This window comes from Osmia lignaria, chromosome 7 (assembly GCF_051020975.1).
Source record: "Osmia lignaria lignaria isolate PbOS001 chromosome 7, iyOsmLign1, whole genome shotgun sequence".
Classification (NCBI taxonomy): Eukaryota; Metazoa; Arthropoda; class Insecta; order Hymenoptera; family Megachilidae; genus Osmia; species Osmia lignaria.
The window spans coordinates 11,041,375-11,054,103 of record NC_135038.1 but is presented as its reverse complement, the minus strand read 5'-3'; the positions used below and the strand labels follow the sequence as shown (position 1 = coordinate 11,054,103).

Genomic DNA, 12,729 nt, shown 5'->3' with positions numbered 1-12,729 from the left:
AACGTTTCACCAATATCCTGGCTCTTCGTTAAAACATTATAAATCAATCAATTTACAGCTTAGCGTTTTCTATTAGTAAACTTCAATTTCTTCACATTCATAGTTGGTTTCAATATGGATCCAGCCATTTTATATTGAATATATCAATAAAACATTTATGTAGTCAATTTTACCAAACCGTAAAATGTAAATTGGTATATTATAAGTACTATTTTATCAACATATTGTATAAGACTTTCAGTGTCTTGAAATTAGATTGTTACTATTTGAAATTACTACTTCTAATTATATCATGACCATTTGAGTATTCCTACAATTATAGAAATCAAATTCATAGAATATTTATGTTATTATATAATATTCATCGCAATGCTATTATTAAGTGGCACACTAATTAACAAATGATGATTATTGTATAATAATTATAGATTCTCTGAAATCTGATAAATGCATTTTTACCTAATAATTTTAATATAAAAAACTGAAACTTTTATGATAAATGCGTAATGCTTTGGATTTCGTGTATCGATTACACGTGCTATAAGAACCAGGATATCGCGCAAATCCCTAACGTCGAACATCCAGAGTCGTATTTTGATACAAGTCGCATTGGGAATATACAATGTCGAATATAATTGAAAGCGTATCTCTGATTTCGATCCAATAAGCGTAATATCTCGAGTAGAACGAGTGTGACTATTTTTACGAGAAAAGAAAAATGAATGGGAAGATCATCGGCAAAAATAGACTCTCTTGCTTCTATGTTCTTCTTTTCTATTGAAATTTAGAAACAAAAATTTTTCTACATTTTCAACTTACTTTTCTTTACTTAAATGACCAGTCATCTTTCAGGGAATTACTGTAATTAATTAGGCCCGAATCTTTCTGGAAATTTTCCTAAACTCTTGATGGCCAGTTGACCTCTGGGAAACATCTTGTGTATATATTTACGTGTGTAGCCTAAAACAACTTTAATTTCTCTTGATTAGAAGAAATATTCTAGAATGTAGGCTCACCTTGTCTCTCCCTAGCTCTACTGTCCCTCCCAGGGTTCTTCCAACTTTAAAAGCATATCAAGAATCCTAATTTGCACTTGAGTCTACAATTAAGTGTAACAAAAATATATATAAATTCTTTTCTATCTAATTAAATATAATAATAGACTTAAAACTTATCTAGAACAAAAGAGTACCTACTGTAAGACATCAATGACAATATCCATTATTATTAAACGCCTTCTTTATTTGTTATTATACATTTTGCGAAATATGTGCGATTAATAAAAGTGGAATATCTGAAGCACTAAATGGATTCAAAAAGCATACAGAAACATCAGTAGAGCAAACAGCTTGAAGCATTCATAATCAATGAAACACGTTATACTAAAGAGTAATAATGAATAACTGAAATTAACTCGCCTGTTTCCCTAATACTTTTGCCTTCAGTTCGTTGTCAAACAGAAACGGAACATAACTCCTCAATTTCTTAAAATGCAAAATTATTTCTTCGTTCGAGGCACTCTTACGTGATTAAGATATATCTATATTACATTAAGAAAGCCATATAAGTGCTTAAATGTAATGTTTAAAACTTATTAATTCTTACGATCGACAATAAAACAATGTTACGAGTAATCTTCACGGTTTTTCTTTTATAGTGTATTCAATTACAGTACGTTCAACATATTTCTATCATAGAACATATAACATATTGTGTGAAAGAAAAAATTATAATACGTATATAACTTTATTTATTGTTAGAAGGATATAACGTGGGAATTTGTTACTCTGTCTCTGAATATCCATTTTATGTACAGCATGTTTTTTAATTGCGTAACATTTCAACGTAGAAAGTCAGATTCTGATTTAAACTAAACGCTGTTATCTATGATAATGAAAACCTCTTAAAAATTAAATTTAGTACGTACACATAAATATATATATAATTGATAATCTTGTAAATTTGTTAGAAACCAAGATTTTGTCCAAGATAATTTACACGCTGACACGTTACGCTTCTCCAAAAACATCCTATGTATTGTATAACACAATAGAATTATGAAATTTTGGTTTTATCGCAATCGATCGAAAATTTGATGCATTTTACAATAGGAGATTCCCTAGAATCCGTTGTATAAAATACTTTTAATACATCAGTTAATATGTCTAATTGGCTTAACGTTTAAACTTTGTACATTTTACAAAATGTCATTAAATGAATGCAAACTTAATATCCCCTAACATTTGGTCGAGTCACACTTGAAAATACACTACGATATCTCATTTTATTTGTAACATTACTTTCTAAAATATTCCATGGCAAGTTGTAAGAAACTTGTGTCTAGAAAAGATCCTGTACGAAATATTTAATTTTTATCTTTTTTATATATATATACACTTAAATTTCTAACCTATAGGCCACTAGTCTGTGCAAACAAATACTTCCAAGGAATTGCTTACAACGAAGCAACAAAAGAAACAAGAAATGTTTTCTCAACTTTTCTTCTGAATTAAGCAAGCCTTCTTGTAAAAACAAAGTTCGAAAAAACAATTATGATTCACATTTGATTTTCTATTGCAAAATCTAAATTAAATAGATACAATAATAAAGTAACTAATACGTAGAAAGTTGATTATAGGTATAACTGCAATTACATTTCATATACTTATATATATTTACAATAGCGTATGTCTAGAAGTTAACTATGAACGTTGCGTGCTTAATCCATTTAAGATTAACATTGTTATTTCAAAGTCTCAGTTAACTTAAACTGGTATAAAATACTTTTATGTCAGTGCGAAATAATAAACCAATGACATTATTAGTATTTCACCTTCTTTAAACAAATAGAAGCGTTGCTTTTTACATAACCGTTACTGGAACAATTTAATTTTGTAATTAAAAATTTCTTTGTTTTTAGAATTAAAGCCTCAAAGTAGTGGTATAAGGAATCAAATATAATATTAACTAGACATTGTAAATCCAAAATCACAAGAAAAAAGAAAACCTGAATAAATACACAGCACTCCAATTAAGTCTGCAAACGAACACCATGCTGTTGAGAAAATTTTCACAAAAGTTTGTTTAAAAATGTTTTTAAAAAAAAGAAGTTACAATGTGTGTCAATATTGAAAACTATCGATAAGAACGAATCTATGGTCACAAATAATAGTAATAATAAATATCACACATACAAGTTCCAACTTTAGATTTTCTCTTGGTTTATCATTACCTTAGCGCTCATGGATTCATAGAACGCTTGCAGAAGATCTTGCTGACTAAGTTTCAAACTAATTGCTTTGAACAGCTTCAGCAAATCCTGTTTAGAATTCAATTGTTCGATATAATTAACTGCAAATTGGGAAGACCAAAGTTTTTCGAAAACGTCCTTTGTAACAAGAGAGGACTGACATTCCAAAGCCTGGGCTATATCACTTGTACTGTTATTCTGCAAAGCTATATCTAAAACAACACGTGATGGAATAAGTTCTTCGTTTGCCACTGTATGACTAATTATTAGATCCATTGGCATTCTTTTCAACATAGCATTCAAGCTAGATAGCTCTGTCATAGGTTCTCTTATACCCTCCTGTTCTTCTTCCTTCAACTTTTTCGACAATATTTCAGCAAGTTCTGATGATGTACATTTTTTACAAATTGCATCCTTGACTTCAGCAAAATCGAGAATGTCCAAACAATCACTGACTTGTATTTTCTTTTTGTAAGCATTTAATACTTTGGTAAAGAACTGTTTATCACTGCCGAAAATGTCGGGTAGCCGAAGTAGAACTTTATTCACGCCACATGCACGACATGCTGCCCTCAATGTTACTTCACTGCAATTCTTCACGTTATCAGCGCCGAGCATTCTTATGGTTTCTTTTTCCAATTCTACTTGTGACATATGTTTCATTTTGTTCTATAACAATTGTATTTATTTTCAGTAGCGTTCGATCTTCAATAAAAATAAAATATGATTTACCTTGTATTGTAGAAGAATTCTTTCTGCGGTGCATCTTCTGACCGCACTTTCCAATACTAAATTAACATCAATTTCATCCAAGAGATCTTCTAAAGCCATTTGTGCTGCAACCGATCTCGACGTCTTCTGTCCTTCTGTTTTGGTTGAAGAAATGGAACTACTACCAGTACTAGTTTCAGCAGTTTTCATTAAACATCCTAAAGTAGCTCCACTTGTAATAATAAAATTGGAACCTCCCAAAGCTTCTGATGAAGAGGCAGGAAATACCATAGATGATATTGGCACATTTATCATTGGCCTAGACAAATTAAAAATTTTACTAAATGAAGGGATAATCTAACATGATTAGTGTATGGAAAAGAACCAATACAAATGGGTATGATATTTTTAACATACTTGGTTGTCACGTTTGATGAATTCTGAGATGAGACAGAAACAGATGATGATGGTGTTCCTCCCTTGACAGATTTGTATGAAACCTGTGAATATATTGAAGAAACATCTATTGCAGGTACATTCAAAGATTCATCTAAATTGGAGTCTGACACTTTCTTAGACATTTCAGGTGTATTCTTGTCAATTATAGCAGTACTGCCAGAAACCTTACAAGAACCTGGTTGACTAAATTGATTTACTAATTTATTTTGCGTTAATTCAGAAACAGATACAGGAGTATTTACAGAAGGGGGCATATTATTACTTGATACATCATTTAAGTTTTCTACTATGTTACTCGTTTCTTTTTTTACAATATCCGCTTGTTCAAAAGACCTTAGAACACTTTTTACAAATTCAACTTTCGAGTTACCCTTTATAGGCATTCTATTTATTTCACGCTCAGATAATCGTGCAAGGTCACCAACAGTTTGAAGATTTCTATTAGCAAAATATGCAGTCAAATGTCGTACCCAAAGTGGATTAGTTAACTGTTGAACAATAGAACTAATTGGTTCTTGACACACTATTAATGTAGGATATATAGGATAAACGTTATTCAGTAACTCCGGTTGTGGAACTTTTGCATGAAATTCACTTGGACTCTGACTGTCTTGACTCAAAGGTAAACTTCCAAATACTGAGTCTGTAACGGGCAAAGTGTCTTGTTCTTCTGTACTTTCAGTACTCTGAGTACTAGTCCTTATTAGGTTTCCACAAAAGATTTCGTCCGAGTTTGCTGAAGAATTTAGTCTTGTGAAATTCCCCGCGTCTAATGTATCCTCTAAGCTGTCAGCATTTGCATGCCCGTCAAAAGAACGATTCGTTGTAGACTCTTTAGTAGCATTAATCTTAATGGAATCTAATGAACTTAAAAGAATCTGAACAGAAATATTCTGCGTGTCATTTCTATTGGTATCACCACTAGTTTCTGTGACTTTGTCATTATGCTTTGTATTTGTTCCATTAAATAGATCTTCCTGAGTAGCTGAATCATTGAATTCAGATTTCATTGAACTGACATTAGGACTTTCTGAAACTTCTACCTCATGATTTACTTTATTTTTATCTTCTTTATTTGCAGATGATTCTGTATGCTTAGAAAATGTTGAATTTTGTGAAATCTCAAATTCGGTATTCAGATTATCGATATTAATTTTATTACATCCATTAACTTCGACAGAGATATTATTTGTTAAATCATTATAAGGAGCCTGAGTATCAGTATTTATTGTAACATTTTCCGAGTATTCCAATTCTTCAGCCATCTTTGTTAGCAACTCATTTTCTTTTTCACATTGTAAATCTACTTCAGACATACTTATTATATCTGTCTCTTCATTTTTTTCCATTTTATCTGAATCAGTAGGGATTAATTTTTGTCTAATCTGTTTTACTCTCAAAGGTGTATCTTTACGTCCGAACACACTTTTAGAGGCAAATTTATTAGTTTTATGTGCAAAATCATTAGATGTAATTTCATATCCCATTTCCTTTGAAACTGGAGGATCGGCAAAACTTACTCTTTTTCTCTATAACGAAATATAATTTATTGTACTGAATACGGCAGCTCCATGATTAAATTCAATATTAATTTAAAAAATACTTAAAACATTAAAATGAACTAATAATAGTAATTAAACTAAATTGCACGACTGTTCTTATGGATCATTCCACGCCAAATCAATCGCTCCAATTTGACATGGAATTCACCTGGATGTCATTCACAATGTATAAACTACTTTTATTTTTTATAAATATCTCTAAAAAATATATTAGAACTCACCTTGCTTGGTGTTACACACTCCGGATCAGGTTCAGGAAGAGATTGACGCTGACGTTTAAGTATACTGACACTTGGAGATGCAGTCAAAGAAGGTGGATTTGCACTTGACCATTCTAAAATTGGCAATTCGTCCATTTCAACTGAAGTATCTTCACCTTTTTCAGCTTGAGTATCAGGTTGTATTGATATGTACTCTATCGATTTCTCTGGTTTTGGAAAACTTTTTTCACCATCGTTTCTCAAATTACAGAATAATTTTATTGGAGGCGATGAACAATAATCTGCTGATTTCATGTTATTGAAAATCTTCTCCTGTCTACTGCTGCATGTTATTTTATCAGCTTCTTTCAGTATAAATCCTCGCTCCTTTTTGCCGGGTGTTTCAGTGTCGGTATCTTTGGATTTTGCTTTTTTAAGACCAGATTCATCGTGTATAGTTATGACGTTACATCCAGCTTCCATTCTTGCCTGTTTTGTTACCAAACCTAACATATGCGCTGCACGGCCTTGTGTTGAATAACCTTTGAATTTTAACGGACCTTTTGCGTTACCCTTGGGTGATGAAAATTCAACAACATATTTAAATAATCCTTGTCCTTCATTTACTCTTGGTGTTTCAATTGGATCATGTTTCTCATTATCACATGAATTTGTACCAGTAACAGAAGTTGAGATACTTGGCTCATTGAGTTTAGCTTCATTGGTTTCCTCAGTTTCCATGGTATTATTTTTAGATATATCAATAATTTTTGAAACAATTTGAGTTACCTCTTCGTCTTCACCAGTAGGTAATACTTCTTCAATGTTACTAATTTTGATAATGCATTGTTTCTCGTTACACTTTTTCTCTAATGTTAATATCTTCTGGGAACTTTCTATAATATCTTCCATATCATCTTGGGTTTGAGATTTCTCTTCAGTAGATTTATCATTTTGATCATTTGCACTGCTCTTTTCAGTTGTTTCAACAGAATTTTCATTCATCACAACATCTGTTGTTTGTGGTGCATTATTTGATAACTCTTCGTTAACTACAGTTTCAATTTTATTAGATTCTTTAGAATCAGATAAATTATCTTCAGAATTTGATGTACTACTACTAGTGGTAGCAACTTCTGTTGATGTATCTTTTTCTTTGTTCCCTTCTTCCTCCATTTTTTGTTCTTTTTCTTGGGTACTTCTTTTATTTTGCGGAGTCTTTTTTGTATATTCAGTTTGATCAGTTTTATTCAATTCGTTACTTCTTCCTAATCTCCTCCGCCTCATCCTGCCCCTACTTCTACTTCGAGTACTTCTACCATCAAATAGTCGTCTAGTGATTTTTTTATCTACTTTATTATCTTCGGGTCCCTTAGATCGTCGGCTAGTTGATACAGGACAATCAAATACCATATTTATACGCAGTCGAGATATTTCATTTCTGGTACGTTGACTTAAGTTGCCACTGTCAATTATTTCTTCCGCACGCATTGCTGTAGTATCGCTTTCCGTAGATTTACAACTCTCAGTATCACTGCCAGCTTCCGATAAATTACTCTTTTGCCGTTGACGTGAATTGCCTCTTTCGCTTTCACTATCTGAACCTGACTTACGTTTAACACCTCTTTTAAGCAATTTATTTTCTGTTTCATCTAAAACGTTTTGGGACTCGGTTTGTTTCGATTTTATTCTTAATCTTTTTTGAAATGTACTTGGCTCGTCTGATTGACTACTAGCAACTTCTGATTTTTGGGAAACACCGGATCTATTGGATCGCTTACCAGTGTTTAATATAGAGGGAGATAATCTTTGGTCGTTATCTTTGCCCACTTGAGATTCTTCTTCAGCATTAAAACTTACAATTTTTATTATACAGTCTTTTGAAGTTTTCGCCCCTGAGTTTTCACAAATTGTTTCTTTTACTGGTGTTTCGTTATCTATCAATGAATTTTCACCATTGTCTATATCGCTGTTTACTTGTTGTAAAGATTCTGTCGATACACTCTGTCTAACACTTTCTGCTGACTTTGTGTCATTTTCAACAGCTGATTTGTCAGTTTCTTCTGGTTCAATTTCAATTTGATTCTCTTTATTCGCATCATTGCCCGCTTCGTTTTCTAGCAAAATATTATCATTTTTAGCGGGTATTGTCTCTACGTCTTCTAAACCTTTATTCCTTTTGTTAAACCATTCTTGCAAATTCTGGGTGTCTTGAGAACAGGATTGTGACAGATCATTGTACAAAGCTGGGATATCTTCTCTTTTACGTTTCAAAGATTCTTTTTGATGCTCTGTTAAACGACTGACATCAAAATTGAAATCTGTTTTAATGAAAACATAATCCTGTAAACAAAGAAAAATTAAATGTTAAGATTATAAAAATGAATTCAATTTTTATAAAGCCTTTCTATCACTTACGTCGATTTGTTTGGGTAAGTGTTTTGGACTACTGGATTCCTTTAAACACTTATCAGCTACTTTAATTTGTTTTAGTGTTCCTTCAATATGATCGTTCGTTTTCTTTGAAATTTTCGGTGTAGTTAACAATTTGTCTTTATTTACTTCTTTTTCTATATCTTCTAATGTTAATCTGCTTTTGATACTTATCGCATCTTTTAGTTCGAAAATAGACAGAGTCTGATCTTTAATTTCAAAATTCGGATGATCTGAAGCTTGAATGATTATTTCCTTATAAGATGAAAGAAAAGATTCTTCAACTAATATACCAAGTCCTTTTACAATACTTATTATAGATTCCCATGTACACGCTATCTACAGATAAGAAATAAAATATTACAGTATTTCAAAATAATTACTTCAAGTTAATATTTAAAATAAATGTACGTACTTCTTTGTACAATCCCTCCAATTTAGATGAAAGCATGACTTCAACTGCTGGTTTACAATTTAGCAAATAAGACATTACTTTTTTTGGATTATGTCCATAAATTGTAACAAGCACTGCTGAGAAAGCTCTGAGAGCAGCCTCAGATTCCTTAACGAGTTTGTTAGACAATAAGTAATATATAAGCTTCAAAATAAGATTTATAATAGGAGGAACTTCTGTGTGTGCTGAAATATAAATGTTTCTCTTTTATACTGATCAATACTACGTTAATATTGTCTTTCAAATTATGTTGTTGACATACCTAGTAGAAGATTATAGTCAATAGAACCTAACAAAATATCCAAACAACTTATAATAAGATGATAAGATTTTTCATTTTTTACCAAACAATGTTCCATGGTACTTGCAATACTCATTACAATCTCATTTATTTTTATGCTTTCTATAAGATCTACTCGCATTTCAAAATGCTTACATAAACGTTTCCATGTTTCTGTTACTTCTTTTATCTAGTATAAATATTATGATATTTATTATAATTATAGATCCGTAAATTTAAAAACTGAATTTTATAAAATGATTACAATATAAATAATTAACCTGATCTTTATCCTCTAGGCACATATACATAAATGGAAACATTATAATTGATTCAACAGTTTTTAAATTATGCTGCGTATCGTTACCCTCGTTAATTTCTTGTAAATCATCCATATATGTTATTAACACTTCTATCAAAATAAGCCACAATTTAAGAATGATAGATCTAAAAATTACGATGAAGTAAAATACAAAGTGCTAACATTATAATATTTGTATTATCTATTATCTTGTGTTGTTTATTCTACTTACTCATTCTTACACTGTACATTTGATAATGTATGTAATTTATTGTATGTTTCCTTTAAACATTTAAATGCATGTGAATAATATGTATTTTCCTTTGAAGATTTGATACAATGCCTTAAAAGAGATTCTAGTGCATTGTAATGATCCCTGAAAAGGCACATACCAAAATTACGAATATGTAACACAATGGATGTCGAATTGTTAAAATAATTAAAACAAATAATACAAGAGAATTAAATATCCTATATGTCATATATAGCTTGAACAAATATTATTCAAGAAATTGTTCTAAATGACTTTATTTTTTCAATCTTTAATTGTTCTTTTAATATTATATATATACTTACTTTTCAGCTTTATCTAATAATGGAATTTGCAGCAGTTTGTACACCAATGCTGATAATATGTCTTCTTGAAAATTAAATTCTTTACTGAGAGCCGCGATATCGAACAAAATTATATCAAGAATCAACTGCTTAATCATTTGCTTATTATTAACATAATTTGCTAATTCTGTAGTAACTAGTATTATATCTTTGTACATATTTTCCTATAAGATAATATTATTAAATGATTACTTTAAAAGCTACAACTATTTTTTTAAATGTATCAAATTAAATAAGAAATGCTAACTTTTTTTCCCATTTTTGATTCTTGTACATAATTGATTAAACTCGTCCATAACATTTTACCGAGCTGATATCTGTTTTTCATTTCTGAATCTGTAAGTTGACTGAGAACAAGCAAAGCTTCTCCTACACTATGAATTATACTTTTATAACACTCTTGGAAGACGGCATCAGTCATAGAATGTGGAAGTCTTTCTTCCAAAATAGAAGAAAAGACACTATGATTTTCTTGCTTGGGAACAAGAAGTTGACATAAAGCGTCCACAGCGATAATTTTCGTTTTATAAAACCTCTTCCCTGGTGAAGCTATTACATCGCATTTCGCAGATAATAACGGTGTATCTCCCAGAGGTCCAAAACAAAAGTTCAAGAACTGTGTAAGCACAGGATTAACAAATTTGGAAATGTCTTTATAGAGCTTGATTATCACATGCCACCAAACTTCTAATTTTGTTATTGCTATCAATTCAGTTTTACTGTTTTTAGCATTTAATGGAATACATAGTAACTTTATCCTTCTTGCAGTAGCAAGTTCTTGTGGATCTAAAGCAAAATTATCCACCAGTAACTTCCATGAAAGGAATGCTTGTCTAAAATGTAAAATATCATGTTATGATTTATTTCTGCTAATCAATGTCATCAGTGATATAAGTATTGTTTATACCTGCGTGTAATTGTATCTGTAGACTTAAATGCCTTCTCTTCGATACTCAATAAATCGTTTATTAAACCAGCACCTTTATGAAGGTCTACACCAAGGAATTGGATACTGATATTCCATTGTGCAGCCCAGTCTAATTCACAGGCAGACACCAAAAGTAACATACGTTTACAATATGTAGTTTGTAAGGCTAATTTATACTGAGTCCATATATTTGGTAGTTTAGTACGAACGTGTGAAAGTATATTTGTAGCAAGAGATTGTTGTAAAAGTTTTAAAGCACCACTACGTTGTCGCTTATGTCCCATGTATGCTAATAACATTACTTTATCCACTAATAAAGCATCAAACTGAAAAAATCCAAAGTTTAATATCTTTGATGTTTACATTTTCATTTGATTGCAGATGTTATTAATATACCTTTTGAGTGTTAGTATCTGACGTTATTGCAGCAAGCTTATATAATCTTCTTAATAAAATAATACAATAATTAACTGTTTCTTCTTCTAATCTTTGGTCATCTGATAATGGTTTATTTTCAGCATCTATCAATGCTTGAATATTATCTACACATGCGGTTGATGCTATCCAAGGCATTTTATCTGTTTGTATCGTAGACATACAATCAGTGAAAAACTTTACAGCATGAAGATCATTAGTAACTGTTGATATAGCATTGTCCCCAATTATTTCTAATAACTTAAGAATTTTTAATCTAAAATTACAAGATTAGTAGAATGATTATTCACCTTCAAATCAATTAAGAGTCAATTATTATTTTAAACAAATACACAAACCTATTCTTTTGATTTATCTGTGACAAAGCTTCAAATAAGTTTAAAGTATGTTCTTTAAAATCCTGAATAATAACACTTAACGTCGCATATGCTTCATTTTGTATATCATTGTTTCCATTTGCAAATGTTTCTACAACTAATTTACATAATTCTTTACACTGTTCTTCTTTAACAATTCCTGAGGATCGTAACTTTTTGCTGTTGCTAAAATAAAACATTCCTGTTTACTAGTTGAAGACATATTTCATGTGGGAATTACACAATTACTTGATTGCCTAATATCAATAGTCATGTAATTATAATTAATAACAAAGTTATAAGATTTTTAATGCAATGTCAACCAGAAAATATGTAAGATAAAGAAATAAATAGTATATTTAATACGATAAAATTATGTATTCTATTAAATAATTTTGGGATAACTCTGTTCTAAATTCGCAGATAAAAAAATCAACATTACCTGCGAAAATAGGTTAAAGCTTCACGTTTTTCCCTAATACTGCTATTTTCGCGCAGCATTTTCAACATTCGCTGGAATGACTGCATGTTAGAAGCCATTCTACCGATCTGTGTTTCGCAAAGATTTACAACAATACAATCTCGTTCATTGCATTGCAAGCAATTATTGCAGGAAAATCTTGGAATTATAATTACGTTCTCTACACTCCCATTAATAGCTTATATGTACATAAAGAAAGGATCATTCACTGATTTCTTTTACGTATGTATATTTTTTTCTGAGACATTCGATACTTTCAATTAT

At 30.7% G+C, this 12,729-nt stretch overlaps 1 protein-coding gene across 2 annotated transcripts; it reads right to left on the bottom strand.

Moving 5' to 3' along the window:
* Positions 1–1,218: 1,218 nt before the first annotated feature.
* LOC117610580 (uncharacterized) lies at positions 1,219–12,677 on the bottom strand. Of its 2 annotated transcripts, XM_034338145.2 has the most exons (16): positions 12,427–12,677; positions 11,967–12,170; positions 11,590–11,884; positions 11,173–11,519; positions 10,513–11,098; positions 10,227–10,429; positions 9,883–10,026; positions 9,631–9,796; positions 9,332–9,539; positions 9,031–9,254; positions 8,601–8,954; positions 6,204–8,525; positions 4,891–5,949; positions 4,379–4,461; positions 3,983–4,280; positions 1,219–3,919 (listed from the first exon to the last, which is right to left on the bottom strand). In XM_034338145.2, the coding sequence occupies exons 1-16, from the start codon at positions 12,522–12,524 to the stop codon at positions 3,206–3,208; spliced, it is 7,305 nt and encodes a 2,434-aa protein (XP_034194036.2). In that variant the 5' UTR covers positions 12,525–12,677; the 3' UTR covers positions 1,219–3,205. The 2 variants fall into 2 exon arrangements, with proteins under 2 accessions (XP_034194036.2, XP_034194035.2); XM_034338144.2 differs by having other exon boundaries at positions 4,379–5,949.
* Between the last annotated feature and the right edge of the window lie 52 nt (positions 12,678–12,729).

Coding starts and splice junctions, on each gene's coding strand:
- LOC117610580 (XM_034338144.2), bottom strand. CDS start 12,524: ATGGCTTCTAACATGCAGTCATTCCAGCGAATGTTGAAAATGCTGCGC. Junction 10,027..10,226: donor TTATTAGATAAAGCTGAAAA/GTAAGTATATAT, acceptor GTGCCTTTTCAG/GGATCATTACAATGCACTAG. Junction 5,950..6,203: donor AGTGTGTAACACCAAGCAAG/GTGAGTTCTAAT, acceptor ATTTCGTTATAG/AGAAAAAGAGTAAGTTTTGC.